The 26,760-nt window shown below is 39.1% G+C and overlaps 2 protein-coding genes across 2 annotated transcripts in view; one reads left to right on the top strand and one right to left on the bottom strand.

The window, feature by feature from the left end:
* The window catches only part of LOC137624227 (glucocorticoid-induced transcript 1 protein-like), a 379,313-nt gene extending 369,092 nt beyond the window's left edge, over nt 1-10,221 (top strand). Inside the window, exon 8 of the mRNA XM_068354732.1 lies at nt 8,190-10,221. Within this exon, the coding sequence (XP_068210833.1) occupies nt 8,190-8,550 (361 nt within the window). The 3' untranslated portion in view covers nt 8,551-10,221. The remainder of the gene's footprint in view (nt 1-8,189) is intronic.
* Nucleotides 10,222-11,577: 1,356 nt separating this feature from the next.
* Nucleotides 11,578-26,760, bottom strand: part of Psf2 (DNA replication complex GINS protein PSF2-like protein) — a 43,769-nt gene continuing 28,586 nt past the window's right edge. Inside the window, exon 5 of the mRNA XM_068354733.1 lies at nt 11,578-11,868. Coding sequence (XP_068210834.1) covers nt 11,665-11,868 — 204 coding nt within the window. The 3' untranslated portion in view covers nt 11,578-11,664. The remainder of the gene's footprint in view (nt 11,869-26,760) is intronic.

Here is a 26,760-nt window from a genome sequence, read left to right as displayed (position 1 = left end):
TTACCTTCACTTGTTTCTTGAATGTTAACCATTTCAATCATACTAGAATCTATATAATTTTCATTACAGAATACATTTCTAAAGATTAATGAATCAACCCATAGGAAGGATCCTCCTAAAGTGAGGCATGCACATTTCAGTAGACAGTAGTAAAAGTCTTACTAAAACTTACTCCATTTCCTAATGGCAAGTAGGAAAGAAGAGGATTGGCCAAGGTGCATGCCACCCACTGAAAATGCTATTATTAGCAAAAAATATGGACATTGTCTAAGAGAGATAATAACATCTCTGGCTATGGGTATACAGTAGTTCTTCCCCTTTACCCAAACATACAGTACTCTAAGTAATTTAGCATATTCTCTAGGCATTCTTTCTTTCCTGAATTTCAAATCTTCAAGTAGCAGGGAATGCCAAGCCTTGAAAACAAATCAGTCAGAACTTTAATATATTGAACTTGCTCTATTATAGTAAAAACTATTTTTTTGATAAAATTGAACTTTCACATATGGTCTAGGTAAACTAATAATTATAGCTTACAAAACAGACAACACTGTACGCTACACATAAAAATATTCTAATCACTGAATAAACTACAGCATATAGTTTTACCTCCACGTCAAAAGTTCTAACTTTTGAGCCATATAACTTTAAAATTGTCCTGTCAGATGTTCCCAATTCCCCCCAAAATTTGGTGGATTTGTTCAGTAAGGTCCACAGAACTTGAGAATAAATATGATGGGTCCCAAATTTTTTAAATCTTTTTGGACAACTACAAAGGCTCCCAGAACCAAATGTACTGAAAAAGTCAAGAAAGAAGTGCAAAGAATCTCCAAGGAAGATAGGATTAGAGTGAGCACATTAAAAATTACCATTATGAATGGGGGGATAATGGTGACAAGTAGAAAAGTAATGGAAATGCTGCTCATAAGAAATATGCACATTGAAGGCTCAGGGGGCAAGGTTTAATGGATGACACAAAACTATAAGTACTGTAGCGTTACAGTAAAGTATAAATTCTTATGAAATTGCTGCGAGACAAACATATAATAGAAGTGGGGTGATAAATTAAAACATATAATAGAAGTGGGGTGATAAATTAAATAATAATGAAGGTAAAGGTGATGTTACGAAAGAAGGTAAAGCATGTGTTCTTATTAACCCCAATCAGGAAATTCATAAGAATAATTAGAAACTAAGATAAATTCAATAGATGATGGAGTACTGTACTGTATATACTATTACTAGTAGAATGGATCCTAATGGTCATATTGAGATAAACGTAATTAGTTTTGGTTAGATAGTGATGGATAAAGAAATCATGAGGGAGAAGCAGTATTTGAATTCTACCAAAGCTAAAGATTAAAGTTGATAAAGAATGTATAATAAGTTTATAAAGAAGTGAGTAATATACAGATTGGAGAAGCTGAAACACAGATCGTATTTGCTATGTAATACAGTACAGATGGTATCAAAGAAAAGGATTGCACTTTATACCAGGTGAAGCATGCTCAACACAATTTGGGTAATTTTGCACCTGAAATGTTAATGAAGGATAGAAATAAATTGAAAAATAGAGTAAAATAAAAGGGAGTATAGTATCAAGAAAAAGTGTTGTATAGTAATTAAATATTTGTGAGGGACACTTATGAAAAAGGCATTACAAATAATGCCATGCATTATCAAGGAAATGGCATAAAGACATGATTGAAAGAGCTTATGAAAAGTGTATTTAAAGAGAGGAGAGCGTTCAAGCTTTGGCAGAGATTGGGCAGAGAAAAGGACATAGATACATACAGAAAGAGAATTGAGGTTAAAAGGCAAGTGGATAGGAAAAATATGGGAAGTTTGGAGTAGGTCTATATATCTATCCAGCAGATTAAAAACAAGATATATTCAGGGCCACAGAGTTTCGCTAGGAAAAGTGAGGGAGAAAAAGGAGATATGTAAAGAAAGTTACAGGACCAATTGATGTATTTTGAAAATCATTGTTTTAAAAGAACAAACATGAACTAAAAATGTTGCTGTGAGAAAGGTACCAGAAAACTCTTGCTTAAAACTGTGGAGCAGGGTCTCTTAGCCCCAAATCTCCATTTGGCATGTCCATCATGTGGAAATGTATGCAAGTCCAGATTAGCCTGGTGAGCCTTATCAATGCACACAAAGAGCAGAAGTATTCACACAACATTTACCATCTATAGGGGAACATTCAATGTTTTCATCAATAACAATTGACTACAATTAAATTAACCAATAGATAACATAACAGCGGTTCATGTTAAAAGGGCCTTTTTTAGGGAGATTTAAGATGAAAATTCACTGGACCATTTTTAATTACAAGCAATTTAGGGACTGTATGTAGCTACAGAAAGAGGCTAGAGGGAAACCAGAAGCTCCTCTGTGCTTTTGTAGGTCTAGAAAAGGTTTGTGAAAGAATACGAAGAAAAGTGATATTTTGGTGCTTGAGGAAGAAGGAAATCCCTGAGAAGTTGGTTAGAATGGTATAGATGATGTGCAAAAGAACAAGAACAAAAGTAATAACAGCTGTTGGGAAACAGAAACCCTTGAAGTTAGTGTCAGCATTAAGCCCATTTTTATTTGTGGTCAAGGATATGTTGAGTAGTGAAGTGATCAGAAATGAAGAATTGTGGGTTGCTGTAAGCAGATGATCTGGTGATTACCGCAGAAAATGAGAATAAATTTAAAAAAAAGGTTGTAGAGTGGCAAGAGACTTGGGAGAGGTGGCTTGAGAGTAAATGTGAATAAGACTGAAGCTATGGTGAGCATTAAGGAAGGGAGGGACAGGATAATTTTGCATGAAAGTATTTGTTCTGTTATAAAACAGGTTAAACATTTTAGATACATTGGAGCTACTATAATTCGGGAGGGAGGATGTGAGGCTGAAGTTTAGAATAGGATAAAAGTAGCCTGGGGGAAGTGGAGGGAGGCAGCAAGAGTGGTATACGACAAGAAAATCCCTAGCAAGCTAAAAGTCAATATGACCAGTGTTAATCATATGGATCAGATATGTGGGCTCTAAGATGTAAAGCTTGAGAGAATATAGATGAGAATGATGAGTTGGATTATGGGAATATTGCTTGAATCATTAGAAAATAATGAAATAAGAATAATGGCATGCGTAGTGAAGATTACAGAGGTGATAAAAGTGTCACGACTGAGATGGAGTGGGCACGTACTTAGATGGATGGTGGGGAGGAAGTATGGAGGGCTTTGAAGGAAGAGGAAGAAATAGCATTAGATGGTGCAATAAAGTGAAGGGATATGGAGGGAAGAGGATGCTGTTGATAGAAAGCATTAGAGGGGGCACATGCTGTAACCAACCCTTTACTATAGGGAAAACGGTGGGAAAGAAGAATTATTATGAACACAAGGAAATGACTATATGTGGCTTAATAGACAAGGATTACTTTTCATTGAAATGCAGTTTTATTTCACTTCACAATTTTTTTTAATTTGTACTTTTTATAACTACTGTATACAAATCTGCATTCAAATAAAAGTATGATTTTGGCAAAGCTGGAAATGCTGTTTAAACTTCTAATGAGGTGGTTGTAGTTGCTGGTGGGAGGAGGGTAGACCCTGCTCACCTTACAGCCATTGCAGCCTTTACTATGACCTTAGACCTAGAACTTGTGGGGTGGGAGAGGCATAAATTGTAACGTATAGGACTCCAGTTTGTTTGGAAAAAAAACAATTTTTTTATATTTTAATTTTTTCCTATATGAATATAAACCATCATCCTTTAATAGGAGACTTATCGTAAGGAGGGAAGAAATCCACATAACTAAACTGGCTGGTTTAATTTCCAAGGTATTGTCAAAGCACTTGGTTCTGTACAATAGTAGAAGTGATGACACCTGAGAACCTAAGCATAGACATGTCACTGGTGTTAGGTAGTAGGTTGGCCAGGGCACCAGCCACCCGTTGAGATACTACCCCTTGAGAGTTACGGGGTCCTTTGACTAGCCAGACAGTACGACATTGGATCCTTCTCTCTGGTTACATTTCATTTCCCCTTTACCAACACATATACCGAATAGTCTGGCCTATTCTTTACCGATTTTCTTCTGTCCTCATACACCTGACAACACTGATATTACCAAACAATTCTTCTTCACCCAAGGGGTTAACTACTGCACTGTAATTGTTCAGTGGCTACTTTTCCTCTTGGTAAAAGTAGAAGAGACTCTTTAGCTATGGTAAGCAGCTCCTCTAGGAGAAGGACACTCCAAAATCAAACCCTTGTTCTCTAGTCTTGGGTAGTGCCATAACCTCTGTACCATGGTCTTTCACTATCTTCGGTTAGAGTTCTCTTGCTTGAGAGTTTACTCAAGCACACTATTCTATCTAATTTCGCTTCTTCCAGTTTTGTTAGTTTTTATATTTTATATAGTAAGTATTTATTTTAGCGTTGTTGCTGTTCTTGAAATATATACTTTTTCCTTCTTTCCTTTCCTTACTGGGCTATTTTCCCTGTTGGGGCCCCTGGGCTTATAGCATCCTGCTTTTCCAATTAGGGTTGTAGCTTAGTAAATAATAATAGGCTAGATCCCTAACAGGCAACTAATAGATGGTCATGTAAGAACCTACATCTGTAAGGATATGTTGTCGGAGTGTATGTTAATTTAAGAGAAATGGGTTTGCTTACTCCCTCCATCCTCCCCCACGTCTTGGAGGATGGGAAAAGAAAAATTGCTTGATCATTTGGCTTTCTTGCACCTAGTGTCTGGTCCATTACATAGCAGCACAACTGCTGTACCCCATTGGGGGGAGGAAGAAGGCCAGTAATTCTTACCTCTCCTATTATTATGTTGCAGCACAACTTGCTGAGAAGCCACAGGACCAATGGTAAAGATATCCTGGGACCTGTGGATATAATCCTTCAAGTCAAGGGCAGTGAAGGTTGTCTGTCATTTTCACTCTCTCTTCAGGCTCTTCCTGAAAGCTTGGATAGATTCAATATCACTGGCTTTCTTCACTCAAGATCATGATGGTGCTTCCGTCCCCTCTTTGGATAATCTAGATCATAATGGTACTTCCGTCTCCTCTTTAGATAAGCATGTCTGATAGACAGAAGAAACTATATCTTTGCATATCTTCTTTACCCTTCCAGTGTTGATAGTTTTTGGAAATCCGCTTTGAGCTCCGAGTTCTCTTTAGGTAGCATTAAATTGTCTCCACAGGACAGAGAAGTAAGTCCTCTTAATGCCTGGCTTGTGGGTTTTTTAAGGAGATGGAAAACTCGAATCGGGAGTTGTTGAACAGTTGGATTTGTTGTCTTGGACACACTGTACTTGAAAATGAATAACTACATACGAAATGTTGTACAGCTTGCTTACTCACTATGCCGAGGCTAACGTTAGTTAGAAGAATTTAAGACAGTCTAACATGTGTCTCAAGAGCTTGTTAAGGGTTTGCCTGAGAGACTTAAATGACATCCCATTCTGGGGCTGGCCTTCCTAGGAAGGAAGAGACTGTTCAAAGCTCCTCATGAGCCTTGAAAATGTTCCCAAAAGGAGAAAGCTCTTCAGCATTTTACTTGCAGAGATTCAGAGGAGCTTCTCTCGATGAAAGTAGTAGTAGTAGTGCGGCACCCGTCCTCCTAACACTGTGGCATTCAGTTTGAAAAAAGCATGGAAAGAAGATCATAAGCCAGTACATCAGTTATATCGGAGGCATATACCTCTTCTACCAGCTGATAAATTACTATTTGATAGCAAGTCTCCTGGACCAAAAAAGAAATGGGGGGGGGTTGTACCTACCCCCTCTTGCTCTTCTGAATGCCTTCATCTTTACTACTCAAAGTATTGGGGGAATAGGAAAAAGTTTTCCCTTCTCGAGTTTCATCAAGGTCTTGTCGCCTTGTTTTTCTACTACAATGAAGTTGAGCGGCCATTGTTGAATATCTCAACCTACAAAGAGCCCTGAATCATGCCCTGTCTTTGTCCAGTAAATAGAACCATCAGTAGGTATAGGTAGTTATCAGCTAACAGTTTTTATTGATGGATTGCTAGCAAACCTTCGTCAGGCTGAAAAACTCACCCACCCACCTCGCTAGAGCTTAGTGAATGGGTTTGCAACACTGCGCATGACTTCTCTGTGTAACTAAGGTCCTTGCAAAGTACTCGTGTTCATACTAACCCCCCAAAAGGGGGTGATGAGTAGCCTTATGTCCTCCCCTCAGAGTGGAACGAAAAAGGCTGTGCTGGACTTGAAGACCAGTCGTTTCTCCCTCATAAGAGATTGATACACTAGGCGTAGGTCCCGAAGGGCTAGGCCTCACAAAGCTCCATGAGCTCTGTTATGCCCCAAGAGGCCTGATGTAGTTAACTCTGAAGAGTTATAGCATACAAGTAGTTTCTCCCTCATAGTGGCACAGGTCCTGAAGGACCTGGCCTCGCAAAGCTCTAATAGCTTTGTTGTACCTAAAGACATGGTGTTGGCAATAATCCTGAAGAGTTAAAGTTTACAAGACTCGTCAATGGGAAAGGAGGCTGCCGTAAGCGACCGGCAATCGTCACCATCTGTGTCAAAGACCCCAGCGGGAAGTTTGCAACGAGGCTCGTTTTGTTACCCTGAGGGTACAGCGGCAATAAGTAGGAACTGCGGGCAGTCACCTAACTCATTCATCACCAAGCTTGCTTAGAAGTGCAAGGGCGGGGCATGGACGAATCCAATGCCCGCCGGAAGAATACTTTGAAGGGATAAACCACACAGGTGAAAGCAGTCTCTCCCACGGATGGGAAAGGCGTCCAACCTCTGTTTCCGCTGATAATTAATTCTTCCTGCAAGCAGGGACATTGTTGAACAGTGCCTAGTGAAAGGACTTTCCCTTGGAAGGGAAAATTGCTCAACAACTGGTGGAGTAACTCTCCCTCGGAAGGGAAAATTATCCAACACCTGGAGGTAAACCTCTGGGCAGCACACACTGCTTCCCGTCAATGACCGGAACTCAAGGTGAAGGTCGACATAGTTTGTTGCCTGTGAAACGTAGCTGAAGTTCGTTTCTGGGTTCACTCCGAAGGGTTACCCGACAAGTCACAACGAGGAATTCTTGTCGGCAACTGCTCATGGCCGCCCAAGCAGAGAAAATGTCGAGGCGAGCAGAAAGTGAGGCCAAAGACCTCTCGCCACCTTGCCTTGCACGGGGAACCCATGAGCCTCAAGGAAGGCAGCTCAGCTCTGAATGAAAAAGGGCTTTTTCTTAAGCTTTAGACCAGTTGCCTTTAATCGTAAATTGGTTAAAAGGTTTTGACGGTAGAGAAAGACCGTCTTTACTGAGCAAAAATAAAAAGCGACGGTCTTTCGCTAGTTACCTCACTATTCCTCCTGCTAACTAGCGGAGGGTAGTTACACCTTGAAAATGCTTTAACAGCTAGTTTCAGCTTCGCCAAAAATATTCCTACCTATTGAGTTCCAGGTTTGTATAGCTGGGAAAAATAAAAATTGTTTCCAAATTTGTTATTTTTAGCGTGTAATTGTGTCCATTCTAAGCCCTGTTAGCAATTTTCCTGCACAAAGGGAAGAACAGTAACATTTTACAAAATCTATTTTAACTACTGTTAGTAAACAACTAGAGCAAAATATTTTGTTGTAGCATTCCCCCCAAAAAATTTTAATTTTGTTACAATTCACAAAACAATGGAAACAAAGTTCAAACAATAAAGCAAAGTTTAGTGCTTAGGAAAAAATGTATAGTACAGGAAAGACTGCTGGCCATGTTTGTAAAATTCTCAAATATGAAGATGAGCACAGTGCTCTACTGACATGGTTTGTATGTAAGGATTAAATTGTGTAAGGAATATTATTAGATCCTCAAGGGTTACACATGATGATTTCCAAGGCTTGAAATGAATACTACTAAGATTTTATTAACATGATCCCATGTTTTGAAGCAGATGCCAAGCAGTAGAGTACTAGATGAAATACTGTAGTAATTTGTAAATATGGCAGTATATCATCTTATATTCACAGGAGTTGGTCAAGATTAGTTTTAATCAGTGGAAGACATAGGCAACTATTTCCCTATACTGTAATGTTTTATTAAAATACTTAGTGATATGTACTACTAGCAGTGATTTTGATTCCAGAAACTCATGTTTGTTTAATAATTTATTACTGTTTGTTTTAATTATTATTATTATTTTTTTTTTTTTTTTTGGAAACCCCAGATCAGGAGCCAGTAAAGGGGGAGAATGGCCTGCAGTCAGACCACCTGCAGCGTTTACCTTGCGGCCTAGTCAAGGTTCCGCCTTCTGTGCACCGGATAGAACAGTTACAGAAGAACCATGTGGAGCCACTGCCCTCCGTCTATGTCAGCATGATAGTGGTAGTCTCAGAGAACCTTGTCCTGCATGTGGTAGCATTTCTAGTAGTGGCACCTCAGAACATGATCTTCAGCAACACATTACCCGACCATGTCAGCCTTCTCCTAGCCAGTCTTTAACTTGTGAAGCTGGTGTGTCAACTAAAGTCCTCGGTCCTGCCCATGCGACAATTGGGACGTCCCCAGAACTCACTGCTGATCAATAGCGAAGGCTATGTTTTAGCACATTTTACAATTATTTTTTTTCATCCTGCAATTTAACAGTTATCTTCAAAAATATTGTGGTTCTTCAATAGACAATTATTAGTGATCATCGTAAGCTTACTGAGTATTATTTGGTAATGTACTGTATTAATGTACACAATGTATTAACTTAAAAAATGATCAGCATTTCCAAGGCAATTTTGTACTATATCCCAGTGTTGCATATTATTCACTTAGAAGTGAATAAAAGCTCCCTTACATCTCAGGATTTAATAAATAAGAAGCCACTATAATGTAGACATAATTGACACATTGTAGGGAACTGCTCATGTACTTAACTTCATTCTCCTAGTAGGGGACCAGTCTGACATCCCTCGTGCTGAGGAAACAGGCACAGTCACGTTTCTGACTATTCAGTAGGTCCAAAAAGTATTATTAATCCCTTGTATAGCCATTTTCCTGCAGGCAGTGTCTTGCAGCTTACAACAGAGATTAATATTTTAAAATTGTCTAGATACTGTAGTTATGAGTCAGTTTCATGTGATGTTGTTGCACATTGGTTGGCAGGCTGATTGCACCATCATTGCCAGTCACCAGACAGCTTCGTCATAGAAGGCCAACCAATAAATTTAGTAGACTTAAAAATAATTTTCAAAGTACTTCCCAATGCCTGATTGGAATTCATAAATGCAGGACTAAGTCTAGTGTCTCCATCTACATCATAGGGAATTACATAATTGCCATGTTAAAACTGTTCTGTGGTTCTCCCCAATGTGTAAATTGTGATAACTGTAATCTGGCAATGGACAACACGTCAGCTATCCATAAAAAGGTAAATTTTACTTTTGGAAAGGTGACATCACTGTGCCAGTGCTAGAAAAAATTAGAACTATTAACTTTAATATTATTATACGATACCTTAGTAAGTGGGGAAATTCATCTAGTATGCAATTACTGTGAGATTGGAGTAAATCTGGCCAGTGTAAAAGTTTGCGAACTGAATTTTCTTTGAAAATTACGAAAACGGAGTTCCTGTAATTAAGTTAGATAAATTATGCAATTTATCATTTATTTTCTACAACCTATTTGCTCACTTTTACTATTGCCATTATTACTCAAAAAGATCAAAAGTATTTTTTTACTTTAACTTAACCATAAATATAGTGCAGTAGTTGCATCCAGAAGAAAATTTCTAGTTAAGGTTAATTAATCAAAACCCTCATGGGAGCTACGAAATTCTCACCTCTTTGGGAATCACCACATTGTTTTTGAACAGTTTTTTCTCTGGCCTAATTTGAAGGGAACTAGTCTGACGAAGCTCCTGCTGGGAGGAAACCGGTCTATCATGCATTATAATAAACACAATTTACACCTTAAGAAGTTCCTGACTGGAAGCCTGTGATAGATTCTTTGGATACAAAAACGCAAATGGATCTGGAATCGCCGGTGGTTGAGTGTGCCAACTGCTGTTTTGCTGCTGAATTAGTAGCTTTGATCAGCAACTAAAAAATTTAACAAGACTGTTATGGAACACATTGGAATACCTCCTCATATTCAAGTTGTCAGTAAGTTCATCACTATATGACTGACACAGGACACAACTGGAAACTCACCGTCACCAGAGTCGCTTCTGCGCTATTGGAGAAATAGTGCCAAGCATAAAGTAGTGACAAGATATCAATGTATAGGCAATACATGTATGACTATATGTTGATTCTACTTCTTATGACGTGCCTGCTACACCTGATGCACCAGCCTCCTGTAGAAGGACCTCGGGTGTGCCTCGGCAAAATCTCACTTCTCATTAAACGCTCATTAAAAAATATGGTGTATTCTTTGACCTACCCTTTTAGATATACTGTACTATATCATACTCTTGTCATTATTGCATTAAGAAATCTGGTTGAAAAATTTATACTGTCCAGCCATTTTCTAAGAAACTACATTATCTGTTTTAACTTTCAAGTTCCTACACTTTCCTGTCACATAATAAACTATAAGGGATACCAGTTACACTATGCCTAAATTCTCATCATATGAAATATAAAAACTTCAATTATTGAAAAACTAACATTAGATGTAAATTTTATGAATTTTTGGTATTTCAGTACTTATGAATAACTTGAACAAGTTATGAAAAGATTGACCACTCAGCATATATAATTTTCTTTTATATATTCCTAACTGGTGTGTACGATGTTTATGTGGCAATTTTCTCAGTTCTATACTATTCACAAGTAAATTTTGGTGTTAGTGTTTGAAAAACTGACCAGGTTTTTTCTCAATAAAATTAATTTAAAAGTAAATTATCCTTGACCTTGCAATTGAAAATTTGCTTTTGAGAAACACATCTGGTCTGTTCCTCGTTCAATTGCACAAAAAAATGGTACACGAGTCATGAGAGTTCTAGTTATCAGTTTATTATAAAAGAATTTTTTTTTATTTCATTCTACGGCATTTTGAGTATTGTTCTACTAAGGTCTTCAGCTATTGACACTTCAATTTATTGGACAAAAAGCATAGCTGTATAAAAATTACTTATCACTGATATTAATATTAATCCCTGGCACCATTATTCAGTTAGTTTATTAATACATGTTGCAAAAGGATTTTTCATAATTTTGATACTGCAATTAACATTCAGATCTTCCTATCCTGTATGTAGTACTGTACTAAGAATGCATTTAATTCTAACAGTCTTACCTTCTCCATCATACGATTCAATACTACATGGTATCCTAGAAGTTTTATTCGAACTGTGACTAGATTGTTGAATGACCTTCCTAATCTGACAGTTGAATCGGTGGAACTTCAAAGATTATTCGCAATATCTCCATTTCCTTTCTGCACTAGGCTGCTTTTCCTGTTGTTCATGTTAAAACTGATTTTTTAACTATGGTTGTAACTTTGCTAGTAATAATTATTATTCAAGGGTAAATGACAATATAAAGAATCTCCCTTAGGAGGCAAAGAACAACTTCAATGGTTACCAGTCAAACAAAAGGACACAGGAATATATAAAAAATATATTAAAATTTAATTATATTTAACTTTCTTTCTATAGCTAAAGAGTAAAATTATAAAAATAATGATTATATATTTCAACATTGCAGTCATTAATACTCTTGAGTTTGACTAAGACTGCTACTAAAAGCATTTTTAGAAAACCTGTAAAGATGATCTAATGAATGGGGAAGGAATGGCCGTACTGTGTTGATTTCCAAAAGAGTAAGATGATCTAGTTTTGCACGTGTTCCTTCACTCTGAATGAACTCGGCAACTGATGACCTTAGCTTTGCAATCCGAAGATCCCAGATATCCTGTAGAAAAAGTATTTGAAATTAAATTTTATAATAAATGCACTCTGTATTCAATATAACTTTTTTTACATTAATTTCTTTTTCCATTGCATATGAATTATTAAAAAAATCCAGACATATCTATAGATTGTCGGGATAAGAAAAAAACTTATCCACAAGGGAGCTTCAATACTATCTCTGATGGCAAGTTAATGTTCTCCAAGTGGCTCGATGAAACACTAATTCAAAGTGCCAAGGTCACCATGGGACTTGCCTTTGGGAAAGCTGGTAATTTACAGCTGCATTGTACATGGTGCCATTGAGAAGCAATGGCATTATCTACATTCTGATATCCCTTCAACTCCCCTAAGGTCTTTATGTGGGTATTCTATTGTCCTCCAATAAAATCATCCTAACGAGAATACTTACATTCGCATTCTCTATTAGTGATGCGATAAAAACATCATTTTGATAATCTATCTACCATACACCTCTTAGTTTTGGGAGGTAGCCAACATCCAAAAATAAACAAGGAAATTTTTTTCTCCTTGCTCCTCCTTGCCTATTGAGAGACTTGGCCAGGTTTTGCTGATACTGTTAGGGTGCCACAGCCCACCCTCCACAGTCTTCCACTACAAATGAAGCTTTTTGTGCTGACTGCCGCTACCTCAGGGATCAATAAGGTGACCCGAGGTAGCAGCAGGGAATACCAGAACTGCGTCACAATTGTTCAACATTCTTTTTTTGTCTAGCACGCTCTTCTGCCTCTCTCACAACTATCTTCCTGTTGCCTGGGGCTTTCTATACTCTATCCATCCATCCAAACCTTGGCCTTCCTCTTGCATTCATCACCTTTAGCAGATGACTATCTTCCATCCTCTCTACATGGCAAATCAATCTAGCTGCTAATTTGTTCCTCACATCTGTTCTCACTGTTACTTAGTTCCTCACCTTACCCTAATGAGATACTCCAGCCATACTCCTTGGACACTTTATCTTGAACACATTCAGTTTCGGTCTCTCCATTACTTTCTTTCCCCACAACTCCTATCCATACATCACAGTTGATACAATTACTTCTCATACAGAAGTCTAAATTCCTCCTTAACTCTATTCTTTACCACTGCCAACACTTCACATCCTTCATTCACTTTGACACACACTTGCTTCCACTCCACCATTTACAGCAACAACAGAATCCAAGTACTTGAACTGATATAATTCCCCAAGTAACTCCATTCAAAAAGAGGTTCAATCTAGCACCACCCTCCTTTCTTGTACGCCTCATAACCTTACTCTTACCCACATTAACTTGCATCTTCTTTTTCTCACACACCCTTCCTATAAAATGAATTATCTATAAACTCACCTGAGGGTAAGCCATATGGCTTTCAACTCAAAGCTAGCTTAATATCGTAGTCTACCGTAAAATTTTTAATTTAGTTTTCCCTCGCTTCATGGCCATGATTCCTAAACTCGTATTGCGCTTATATCACAGTATGTGGCAATGAAAATTGCATAGGTATGCCATTTAAGGGAGACCATTTAAATCTACGAAGTTAATACGTTCTCAACAGCTTTATGACATCACTAATGAGTGAGGGAGGCAAGGGGGGTCATGAGATGAACCTCGGGTGATTATAGAATAATATATTTTATAATAAAAAACTTAATCTTAGGTTCAACTTGTTGAATCCCACACTCTGAAGGAGAATAGTTAGTGAAGAAAATAGCCTAATCAACCACAACACCCTAACCTAAATACCTCCAATAACAATAATCTCAAGAGCAGCCACCAATAGCTAGAAAGTCTCATTCAATACTTTAAAAACCCAGATTGAGAAATATGAAATAGCTATGAGGGACTATAAATTGAGAAATAGGAAATAGCTATGAGGGACTATAAAATGAGAAATATGAAATAGCTATGAGGGACTATAAATTAAGGGGCCCGGCCATTATGCCAATATATGGGGGTATAGGACGAAAAACACAAAATCCTGAAAAAATTCACTGAGCTTTGTATGGCAATGGAGAATCCTTATACAAAATACTTTGTCAAAATTCCTCTTAATTTCATAATTACAGGGTAATTAGTAAAAGTAACTCAATAAATCAAAAACATTTATCCCTACAAGAAAATGCAGTATTTCTTCTGTTATCGTAAATTTTGATAATCATTACATTTTAATATAAAACAAATTGTGAGCAATGGCATCTGTATAGATTCCATGAGTCACAAGACAAATTATTAAACGTTAATTACACCCTTCGGCCTTCAGTGCTAGTACAAACCTTAGAGAGAGTACACATTTGAGTTTGACCTCTGACATTCACTCGATTTTACGTCATTTTCTTGGTTTCAGCAAGAATTTCAACATGTCAAAGAGAAAAAGACAATTTCACCATCTCGCTAACATAAGGAAGAAGAAAATTTGCTCTAATATGAGTTCAGAAATGGGTAAGATCGTCGATATTAGCGGGGTTAGTGAAGGAGAGAGATAATGAAGGAGCGACCGTCTCGCCTAAAGAAGCATGATATTGAGCTAAGGGATCTCCATTTAAGATTAAATTATGATAAATAACATTGTTTTGGTTTTGTTAATATACAAAAAGGGACATAAAATTCATAATAATCATGACTTAAAATTGTCTTTGTAAAAATACAAAGTAAAACATTGAACGCCTTTATCTCAAAACTATACTGACCTAAAAATTCTATCTTCTCCCTTAGTTTTAAATATATGCCAAAGAGGAAAAGACAATTTCAACATATTGCTAAATAAGAAGAAAATTCACTCTAATGAGTTCAAAAGTGGGTAATATCGGCGATATTAGCAGAGTTAGTGAAGGAGAGGGAGTGTTGTGGATGAGGGAGCAGTCAGGAGCCTAAAGAAGCAAGATATTGAGCATAGGGATCTTCAATATCCAAAAAGGAACATAAAATTTATTATAATCATGATTTATTAATGTCTGTAAAAATGCAAAGAAAAACATTGAATGTCCGTATCTCAAAACTATACTTATTGACTTTCAAATTCTATCTTCTCCCTCATTTCTAAAGATACACCATGGATATTTGGTATATAACTTAGAAAGACATTACAAAACAATAAAATAAAGCCCTTTTTTATCCAATTTTTTTTCTTTATTTTTTTTCACTGATTTAAAGGATTATTTTCTTACCATAATGAAAAAATTCTTATCTAGCAAAAAAAGAAAAAAAGAGAAAAAAGAAAAAAAAAAGAAAAAAAAAACTTATTGGAGGTCTACATCAGGTCTATATAGGGTAGTAATCCCATGTCTTAATATTAAATATCAAGGGAGGAGATAAAATTTGAAAAACACTAATTTTCAGGATAAATCACCCTGGTGTCGCAGGACCGAAGGTCAGAGGCAATAATCCTATGCAGTTTGGAGATGTCCTAAGTCACCTTTTTAAGTGGTATGAATGTCAGAATCCTGTCCTTAAAAAACAGCATTAGCCAGCCAGCCCCCTTAACCAAAATTTTAGGAATTTTAATAAATACTGTACAAATTACCCCAAAATAAGATGAATTTAAAAAATAATTTTTATTTTTTCCTAACCATACAAACCTGCATTCTTTACTATAGTAAAAGGATAACAGTGACTGGAATGCAACAGTTAAAACTTATAGCAAGATGTAAACAATCGGCAGGTAGTTGCCCTGCTAGCGGAAGGGAGGTAACCACCTCCCCTGTAGTTCCCTATAACCCCAATTGGATTGGAGCTAGGACTTAAGTAAGGATTGATGACAGAGGTAAGTACTCGGGTTTGTATGGTTAGGAAAAATAAAATTTTAATAATGACATTTTTTCCTACACAAATACAAACCATCGTTCTTTATTATAGGAGACTCATCCTTAGGTGAGAGTCCCCATTCCAAGTGGCTGGAAACTTACCTAGGAACGCAAAACTTGAGTATGTGATGCTACAAGAGTCAGGGTGAAAATCTCTTATGTTGTAGTCTGGAAAAATGAATGATACATCTACTGAATTGCATTGTATGCCTGGTATGTCACACTCCCCCTCTTAATGAGTGTGGGGAAAAGTCTCCTCCATACTTGAATATAGAAGAGCCACAAGCTAAATGAGGCATACCTGCATCGAGATCAAGTGCAGCTGGCATAGTTCAAAGCTTATTTCAAAAGAGGGGAAAATCAAAAGGATAGAAAAAGGCCAGTCAGATTATCCTTTCATCCCAAACTCATACTCCTTGACTTTGATCTGATGCTAATGGTCCTGTGAAAGGACCCCAAGTAGTTGTTATACTCATTGTGCAACTACAACAGATCCTGAAGAAGAAACTGTGGGCCCACAGGAATAAGATAATTAACGTCGATTGACGTTTCTCTGCCTGTAAAACCTGCCACAGAGAGATTCGGAGTTGCAAGCTCCTACTCCGCTGAGCTTCAGCGCTCTTGGTCTGAGTTCTTTCCGAGAAATTCATCATAGCTCTGGTTACTAAGTAGTGAATCAGTCCAATGATTACTTCTTGCCAGTTCACAGGCAGACCAAAGATCTTGATTTCTGGCCCTCGATATTGGGTGTGCAGGAGGATGAGATTCATCCTTATCTCCCACAATCAGACAATTACGCGGGGAAGCTGTCAGTAGGACTCTTCCCCTGCTACCAGTGCCAAACAGGAAGCTGCCACAAGATCAAGGCTTTTATCTGTGGATAATCCAACAACTTTTCCTTGGTCTTCTAACAGGAACAGCGGGTCTCAGAGTATCCTAAGGTAATGGTTTCTCTTCTCCAGGAAACCAGCTCTGACTTCGGTACAACTAGTGTAGAAGCACTATTGCTGATGTAACCTTGAGTATTGATGTTTGTGCTCCATGGTCCAGAGATGGGCTCCCCTCACTAGTTGTGGGCAGGAACTTCTAGCATGTGGTCCATGAATGAAGAAAATCTTTCATGACTGGCTTTAACTTTTCCTCTCCTTGCTAGGAAGGTGCCAGCTCGTACATATGCTTAATAAACAAAGTGAGAGATGTCTCTCTACCGATGTTGGAGAATGCAGGAACATCCCCACCTTAGTCTATGCATATGGCAAAACTAAGAGGTGTCAGACCAATTCGCACCACGTGCGAACCATCTCCTTTACCACGAGAAGACTGAGGATTCTTCCTCTAGAAGCCGGAGGATTTTACCGATCCTTGTAGCCTGACCGTAAAGCAGGGCAACATGATCGTGTAAAGGTGCCAGCCTCTCGGAGTACATGTCTGAGACGAAGAAGGTGTGGGCACCTTCGCCTAACAACACTGTGGGCATCTTCGCCTAACAAAGGTGAGGGTATCTTTTCGCCTAATGAAGGTGTGGGCATCTTTGCCTAACACTGTTTCAAGAGCCTTAAGCATCCTGCTGAGGCCTAAAGTGACTCCAGCCTTGTCGAGTGTACACCTCAGAGGCAGCGTGGAGACAAAAGAAAATGACAGGGGCATTTCGAAGGAGCAGTCCAGATCACCTGAAGACTTACAGTCACAGTGTCACGCAAAGTCAACGCTTGAACTTCCAAATGGTCTGGGCGAATAAAAAGGAGGTAAGAGCAGCTCTGTGCTCAAACAATCAAAAACAAAAACTTCCGAGGAGTGGAGTTACGCTTCCGAAAAGAAGGTTATTGAGCCCTCATCTAAATCTCTTTTGGACCCTGCTCTTTACTGGCCTGCCAGTGAGTCAGAAGCACTGTCCCTATGCCAAAAAGCTTAAGGTAATATTGGAAGACATCCGGAAGCTCTCATCTGAACGAAACAGTTTTTAAAGGAAAGAAGCGAAAAGCCCTCTCCCTATAGGATACCATCCACCCCTGGAACAAATTGCTGTTATCGATGAGAGAGCTACTATGGGCAAAGAACTGACTTCATAGATTAATTTTGAGGTAAAAAATCTGATTTGGCGAGATGCTTGTTACGGTAACCAAGAGTGAGGTATCTCCTGCTTTGTTGGAATTAGTCAAAACAATGAAAGTCTACACCTGAAACTTTGCTAACAAGGCCTCTGTCAAAAGGAAAATGGGATATGGCTCACTCTTGAGTGGAAGGCCTGACCAGGTACAGGTATCTCTGAAGGTGTTACGTAACAGAACTTGAATTTCCCCTATTGAGGTACCTTGTCTTCTCAAGTCATGAATGCCTTGTTCGTTCATGGACATGGCATCCAGCTTGGAAACAAGTCCCAAATAGGAAGCTAGATCCACTAAGTACAGTCTAACTTATATCTAGTCTTCCAATAATAAAACTTGACAGATAGAAGGAAAAACTTGAAACTACTTTACCATACAGCAGTCTGGATTCTCCCGGGAGGATCGTCAAAGTCGATAACCCCCGACATGCAGCTACGTCGAGGCTGAAGGATGAAAAGGGGGGGTCCAACAGGGAAGAGACCATAGCTACTCTGTTCAGATCAAGTAGTTCCTTTCTTCGTCTGAGATATTGGCAACCCCCATCAGAGGGGCCACTGGAGGACTGCTTACCCCTCCCTCGAAAGAGCTACAAGTCTGTGAAAAGGAAGGTGCCCAAAAGCCTCGAAAGAGCTACAAGTCTGTGAAAAGGAAGGTGCCCAAAAGCTATGGCACTTTACGCAGAAAAGACCGTGAGGGGTGATGGTTATTCTTTTACGAGGCTCGGAAACCTATATAAAAAAGAGGAGCAGTTTGCCAACTGCATCTGACGAAGGCCAGACCATGAAAAGAGGCATCAACTGGGGCTATCACAAATCTTCACTAAATTCCGATAGCCTAGACTTGAGGGACATGGAATCCACGTCTAGCTTCCAGTTTGCCATTGAAAATTTTCAGGCGCCGGGATTCTACTTAACTGGAACCAAGTGGACAACGGCTCTAGGATATAATCTCAGGATTGATCCCAGTGATCTGCCGCGTTGGATACAAAGCAGAGGAAGTTTGACTAAAAGTGAACAGTAGACTGATGATAAAAATTGATGCCCAATACATCTGTGTTCCCTGCCAGTCACAAATTCAGGTACTGACCAGATTCAACATTGCTTATCTTCGCTGATCAGATGGAAAATGGAGTTCGTAACATGGCCTAGTTTTGCTATATGCCCCTGTGCTCTAGCTATCTGCCGAGAGTAACGGGCTGAGAGGTGACCCTTGTTGATAACAGAGACTCTTATTGTACCTCGAGTATCCACCTGAGAATGGGGGAAACCAAACAGGATTGTTCAAGATCGCCTTCCTTCCCTTTGAGGGACCGTTCTTCTGGGCAGAGAGGGACGATCTTGGAAGAGACAAATCAAAAGGGACCAATCTCATTGGTGCCACAGGGAGACAAAGTCAAAAGACTTCTCACACTACTCCCGAAGAGGAGAGCGTGAACGAGAAGCATACTACAATGAAAATCCCTAAAGGTCAAAAGGCTGACGTCGTTTGAAAGAAGCCAGCTCGAGGATATTGCCAGATGAGGGACTAGTGCACAGCTCTTTGTCCAAAACAGTAGCACCTGCAGTTCTCCCTATAAGGATATGACTACTTAAGGAAAAGGGCTTGGTCCTTGAACCTCATAACTCGATGCTTCCCCTACAAGAAGGATTTTGTGTGACACTACTTTTTCCACAAAACTGTACAGAGTAACCTGAAGAGTTCCTATAAGAAATCTCTGGGTTGGTCGTTCTGTGCTTTCATAGTTCATTTATAGCCATTATTATTAGTTTTCAGTCAAAAATGTTTTCTCTCTCTTTCTGTGCATGTGTGTAATTCATTTTTAAAGCTTCATACAGTATTCCACTTTTAGTTCATTATATAGTCTTCATATTTCTTTACACATTATTGTTTAATTGTTATTTATTAAAGTACGTTTGTATTCGATTTTTCAATTTCGGGAGCATTTCAATAATCAATTTTTTTACTTTTAGCAGTCCTAAGCTGATCTCAAGGTCATGGTACTGTATTGCAATTATGCGCAAAAATGAACTACAAGGAGTATGGTTTATATAATTTCTTAACTTATTCAAAATATCTTCATAATGAATGATACATCGCACCAATATGTTATAGGAAATCATAGTTTTCATACAGTTCATTTATAGCCATTATTATTAGTTATCATATAAATACGTTTTCTCTCCCTCTCTGTACAGGATTTCTCTTTAGACATTATTATAAATACATAGTATCGTTACACGATGTTTCGATAGTGCGAATAATAATACAGTATTACTCGGTAAAGTAACAAAAGGATATCACCCGATTTGCCTGCTTGCCTTCAGCCAGAAATATGGCATCACAAGACATACAGTACCTCTTTTCTTAAATTTACAGTACAGTGAGCCCTCGCTACTTCACGGTTCGACTATCGCGGATTCACGACTTCGCGGATTTTTTTCATAACGCATGTATATACATATATCGCGGATTTTCCGGAAATTTCGAAAATAGCCGTGATATATGAAGACCCCAAATATTTCGTTAATTCCATTAATAATTAGTAATATCTGCTCTTACTGATGGTTCATTGCATTACATATGAAATATAATTCAGTACAGAAAGAAATAAAACACGAAAAGAGAACGTGATCATACGTTAATTCAGTATACGTAGTAAAATTAAATCGAACATGAAACGCAAATCAGATGCAGTCTGACTTTGTCATATTTGAAGGGTGTAAGGCTGCTGATGGCTACTACTACAAATGAAATGGATGTGCATCTTTTCCATGAATCTTTTGTAGGTATACGTACGTAGTACTGCATCCAATAATATTCTTGTTGCAAAAATCACATCTCGAATAAGCGTACATATCCAACAACAAAACAAGCGTAAAATAGCGTACGTAAAGCATACTGTATACAGTACCTTGTATTTGAATTTGTAACTACTGTACTACGTAGCATGTCAGACGGACTGTGATTGGTTCCAGTGCTGATAAATGACGAATCAGCTCCCAAGTCTTGTAATCTAGCCTGTGATTGGTGTTTTGACCGCTTCTCCGATCCGCAGCATCTTCTCGCGGCCACTTTGTTTGCCGCTCTCTCGCCGGGTAGATGCTGCTACGTTACTGTGTAACTTTAATCTGTGCTGTGCGTGACTGTTTGAAGTTGAACTTTTTGTTGAACTTTCTGTTTAACCCCTACAATGGCTCCCAAGCGTTCAATGGCTCCCAAGCGTTCTGCTTCTACTAAGGCTGGTTGTGAGCCTAAATGCCACCGAAAAATGATGACGATTGCTGAGAAGGTGACACTTCTCGATATGTTGAAAGAAGGCAGAAGTTACGCGGCCGCAGCCCGCCATTTTGGAGTGAACGAATCCACCGTTCGCTACATTAAGAAGGACGAGGCGAACATTAGAAAGACGGCTGCCATCACCTTTAGCAGGTCAGCAAAACGAGTTGTTACCGCTCATAATAAAACGATCGTCCGTATGGAAGGTGCTTTAGCAGTCTGGATTGCCGACTGCCGGAAGAAGAACATAGCCTTGGATACGAACACCATCCGAACCAAGGCTTTGGGTTTGTATGAGAATTTTGCGGCAAAGGAACCTCAAGACGACGATGGCGACCATGCTGAAGAAGACGAAGATGATGTACTAGATCAGTGGTTTTCAAACTTTTTCATGAGCGACCCTATTTGAAACATTTCATTCCTTCGCGACCCAGAGTAAAGTGAAGAGAAAGAAAACATGCAATGATATATACACTTTATTTTGAAAAAAAAATAATGTGTACAGCTTTTCATTCACAAAACTAAACTAGTGGGATTTATGGCACTGCTTTTCCTTTTCACAAAACTAAACGAATAGGATTCATGGCACTGCTTTTCGTTCCCAAAACTATATTAATAGAATCCATGGCACTGCTTTTAATTCACAAAACTAAATTAATAGAATCTATGGCACTGCTTTTAATTCACAAAACTAAATTAATAGAATCTATGGCACTGCTTTTAATTCACAAAGCTAAATTAATAGAATTCATGGCACTGTTTTTCATCCACAAAACTAAATTAATGGGATCCATGGTGCTGCTTCTCGTTTACCAGTTTGTCAAATCGTGGAATCATTGTCGTAAGGCTGCATCTCATATCATGCTCGGGGTTAAGCTTGTTCCTCGACTTATTTTTCATATGAGTCAGAGCCGAGAAACCTTGCTCGCAAAGGTATGTTGTTACAAATGGGAGCAACACTTTCACCGCCTCAACTCCTACTATAGACTTCTCTTTCTTTACCTGAATCCAGAATTCAGAAAGAGATACTTCCTTGAAGAGGTCCTTCAACAAATGGGGCCCAGGAGGAGGGAGGTGGGGGGAAGATGAACATACATAACAAAAGTAATTTGTGGTTAAAGAAGAATAATTCAATTAAGCAACTGAAATACACTGAAACACTGAAAGCATGATAATGTTCCTGTGTCCCTGCGACCCATCAAAATTGATCTCGCGACCCAACTTTGGGTCGCGACCCATAGTTTGAGAACCACTGTACTAGATGAACCTCAAGCAGGGACATCCACTGATTCCCAGCTTCAGAAACAACATTTTTCCGCCAGCAAAGGATGGTTCACGAAGTTTCAGAAACGCTTCGGCCTGAAAAGCGTTTCCCTGCATGGAGAGGCTGCTTCCGCTGACACTACCGCTGCTGAAACTTACGCGAATGAGACATTTAAGAACATTACCACTGAAGGTGGATACAAGCCCGAACAAGTGTTTAATATGGATGAGACCGGCTTGTTTTGGAAGAGAATGCCGTCGCGAACTTTCCTGTTCAAAGAAGCCAAAGCCTCTGGCTTTAAAGCATTCAAAGATCGTGTTACCCTCGTGATGTGTGGCAATGCTGCTGGATTTTTGCTAAAGCCGGGGCTTATTTACAAATCGAAAAACCCTCACGCTTTGAAAAATAAAAATAAGAATCTCCTTCCCGTGTACTGGATGCATAATCCAAAAGCATGGATTACGAAGATGCTGACCTCCAACTGGTTCCACCAGTGTTTTATCCCGCAAGTCAGTCAATATCTCTTAGAGAAGGGCTTGCCATTTAAGATCCTTCTCCTTATGGATAACGCTGGTGGACACGCAACTCATCTGTCGCATGAGGGCATTCAGGTTGAGTTCCTGCCACCCAACACAACGTCATTAATTCAACCGATGGACCAGTGGGTTATCAGGGCGTTCAAGGCCCTCTACACGAAGAATACCTTGGCGGACCTCGTTGCGTGTGTGGATGCTGCCCAAGAAGATGAGGATGAAACATTCAATTTGAAGGCGTACTGGCGGAAGTACACATTAGCCACGTGCCTGCAGAACATCCAGAAGGCACTGAAAGAAATGAAACCTGCTACTGTTAATGCGAGCTGGAAGAAGTTGTGGCCCCAGATTGTTTACGATGACGAGGGATTTACACCTGCTGAGATTCAACACTCTGCAATACGCAAATCTGTGCAGTTGGCTGCGATAATTGGAGGTGACGGGTTTGGCGACATGAGGACTGAAGACGTCGACGAGTCGTTGGACTGCCATTCCCAGCCGCTAACTGACGCAGACCTCGAAGACCTGACGAAATTGGCCAGTGAAGACGACAGTGAAACACAGGAAGAGACCCAAGAATATGTTGAAGAAACGGGCTTAACATTGGAACGGCTTGCCAAGCTCTGCAACCTTGCGAAGGAGTTGAAAGAATTGTCGCAAGAGTGGGACGAGGATATGGTTCGTTCTATGCAATTCTGCAACAAAATCGATGAAGACACGACTCCCTACAGGATGCTCTTAGAGCGAAAAAAGAAGCAGCGGCAGCAACTTCCGATCACAATGTTCTTCCAGCCTCGCAAAAAAGAGCCAGTTCCTCCTGCTACTATGCCTTCGGAAGAAATTGAAGTAGTGTCCCAGGAAGAAGTTGAAGAGGTGTCCCAGGAAAAGACACCTCCGTCTGAAGACGTAAAATACTATCATTGGGTGCACAGTAGAAGACATCATCAGCTTCATCATCATCATCATTTCTACTGTGCAGCAAATTCATCGCCATCATCATTCAAGTTTTTCTTCAACTTCTTTCGTGGTGAGTACAGTAACAATCTTTATTTTTTTATACAACTTTAATATTCTAACATTTTAATATTTGTGCCTGTTTTAGTTTAGGGTACTGTAGTACATGCATCAAGTGTTCTGTACATTAAAGGGTAGTTTGTTAACAGTACTACGTAAAGGGAAGGTTTTAAAAGTCTGAATATACATGTTATAACCTATCATATTTTTTTGTTTATTACATTTAAAACACACTCTCTCTCTCTCTCTCTCTCTCTCTCTCTCTCTCTCTCTCTCTCTCTCTCTCTCTCTCTCTCTCTCTCTCTCTCTCTCTCTTTCGTAAATTATCATTCGGTCATTAGCGGCAGTTTGTTATTGTTGATTAAACGCCAAAAAAAAAAAAAGAAAAAAAATTGTTTTCCTGCTTTGCTACGTATGTAGGATTTTATATAGATACGGTAAATAATATTTGTAATAACATATTTACTAAAAGCTTTTAATATCATTATTTATCACTTTCATCATGCGTGTTTAATGCCTTCGTTTGTTTATTACGATCGAAGATGGAGCGTACAGTAAACGAATGGAAGGTTACCGTTTCAGGCGGCGTCAAAAAGAAAAACATTCTATAAATGGCATTCATTTCATTTATTTGGAAGTCCTAAGAAAAATTAAGTAAAACATTGGTAATAACAAAATCAACATATAATCAATATAATCAATGCAAAAACTAACCTATACACAATGTGTAAATGCGTTTGTTTCTTCATTATGATCAGAGATAAACGTAAACAAAACATTGGTTGTCATTTTTTATAGTGCTTTTTGGCGTGTTTAGGAAACGCATGATATAAAATCGCCTTTAATATTTGTGCCTGTTTTAGTTTAGGGTACTGTAGTACATGCATTAAGTGTTCTGTACATTAAAGGGTAGTTTGTTAACAGGGAAGGTTTTAAAAGTCTGAATATACATGTTAAATAAATACGTAAATATGGTGTCCCTACTTCGCGGATTTTCTGCTATCGCGGTCGGGTTTGGAACCTATCTACCGCGATAAACGAGGGTTCACTGTAAATAGTATTGCAGGCTACTCATAACAACTGATACAGACCACTGAAGTACTTGGTAATGTACCGAAAGGAAATCACTCAATTTGCCACTCGCTTTCAGCCCGAATTATGACGTCACCACAGCGACGTGTGCGCTGTGATATGAACTCGACAAAGAATGACTTGCGAAATATGTTAATCCATTCACTGTTTTTCTCACATGAAAAAAATACTAGCTTACCCAGCAAAAGTATTTCCTTTTTACAACGTAAAAGTATCAGCGATGAAACAAAGAAAATGATACTCGAGTAAAATATGATATTCTGTCCTAGTTGTTGAGTCAAATTTATGCAACGTAGTATTCATAACAACCGATACAGACCAATGAAGTACTTTGTATTGTTACTTGATAATCTGATCATGGGAATCTATGTACTAACATGAATTGATTGAAAGGAAATCACTCAATTTGCCTGTTCGTTTTCTGCGGCTTCGCCAGGAATATGACATCACCAGACATATGATACAGTATAAACTCGACAAATATTAAAGTTAATTCATCTTTATACAAGAAAATAGACTATTTCTAAGGAAATAGTTGTCCTACTAGTGTACGATTTCCGACAGACTTGTGATGTCATCACAGTGAATAAGTGGCCGTAAAGTCGAAGTCGTAAGTCGCATACAGGTAGACCGTAAGTCAACGACTGGCTGTAATTGATTAACACCCTGAAAAATGTTTTATCCCAATTTGTTGGAAAGAAACTTGCAATCTATTAATTCATTTATTCCTGATCTTGATATCAATCTCTGACAGTCATTCCAATAATTCTTTATGCATGATGCATTAGATTTTTCATAATTCTGACCATCTTTTGCATTCATATCTTTCCAGAATGAACCATTCTGCATGCAGTATTAAGTATGCCATTAAATATGACAAATTCGGAGATAATTTGTATTTTTCCTAACCATACAGACCTTAGCTATTCACATGGGGTATTACTTTCGGCATAGCTGAAATGACGAGCCATTAGATTTTTAACGAGGGTTAACTACCCTCTCGCTAGCTAGCGAGGGGGTAGGAGAGGGGTAGCTAGCTACCCCTCCCCCCTCACACACCGGTGAACTGATTCACTTCGCTTAGAGGTAGGACTTGCCTTGGGGGACAGGGCTGGCGGGCAAATATGTGTAAATAGCTAAGGTTTGTATGGTTAGGAAAAATACAAATTATCTCCGAATTTGTCATTTGTTCCGTAACCGAAATACAAACCACGCTATTTACATGGGGTGACTTACCCCTTAGGAAGGGTGGAAAGTCCCAGCCTTACTGGCCTTGGCTTTGCCCGGGGGCTCAGAATCCGAGTGAGCAGCACTCGAGAAAAAGAGTCCCTGCACCTCGCAAGTAACGTGCGGCCTACATAAGCTTGTGTGTGGAGGGATGAAGTGTGACTTGTCCTAGGAAGTTGACCTGAAGTCCCTTAGATGGAATTCTAGGCTAGGACGTTCCCAATACCACCTCGTCAGGGTATGGGGGACACGACAGTATTATCTTAATACTAGGAACACAAGGAAGCATGGATTACCTGCAGCGGTTTGAGGTCAGCTATGCAGAGAACCTAGGATGCTGCTTTCCCCAAGAGAGGGGAGGATGAAGAAAGAAGTAAGGGCCAGACATACTTCTTTCATTCATGCAGTCTAAAACCGGGTAACAATGCCCTTAACCTTCTGCTACCTGTCCATTAAGGAGCCTGAGGTTAGACCAGCTGTTGTGTAGCCACCACAGGGCCGATAGAAAACGTATCGAAGCTCCTGTGGGTCACGTCCTGCAGGTAGTGGGCTGCGAAGGTCGTTTGACGCTTCCAGACTC

Source organism: Palaemon carinicauda, chromosome 31 (genome assembly GCF_036898095.1).
Source record: "Palaemon carinicauda isolate YSFRI2023 chromosome 31, ASM3689809v2, whole genome shotgun sequence".
Lineage (NCBI taxonomy): Eukaryota > Metazoa > Arthropoda > Malacostraca > Decapoda > Palaemonidae > Palaemon > Palaemon carinicauda.
This window is presented reverse-complemented; position numbering and strand designations above follow the sequence as displayed.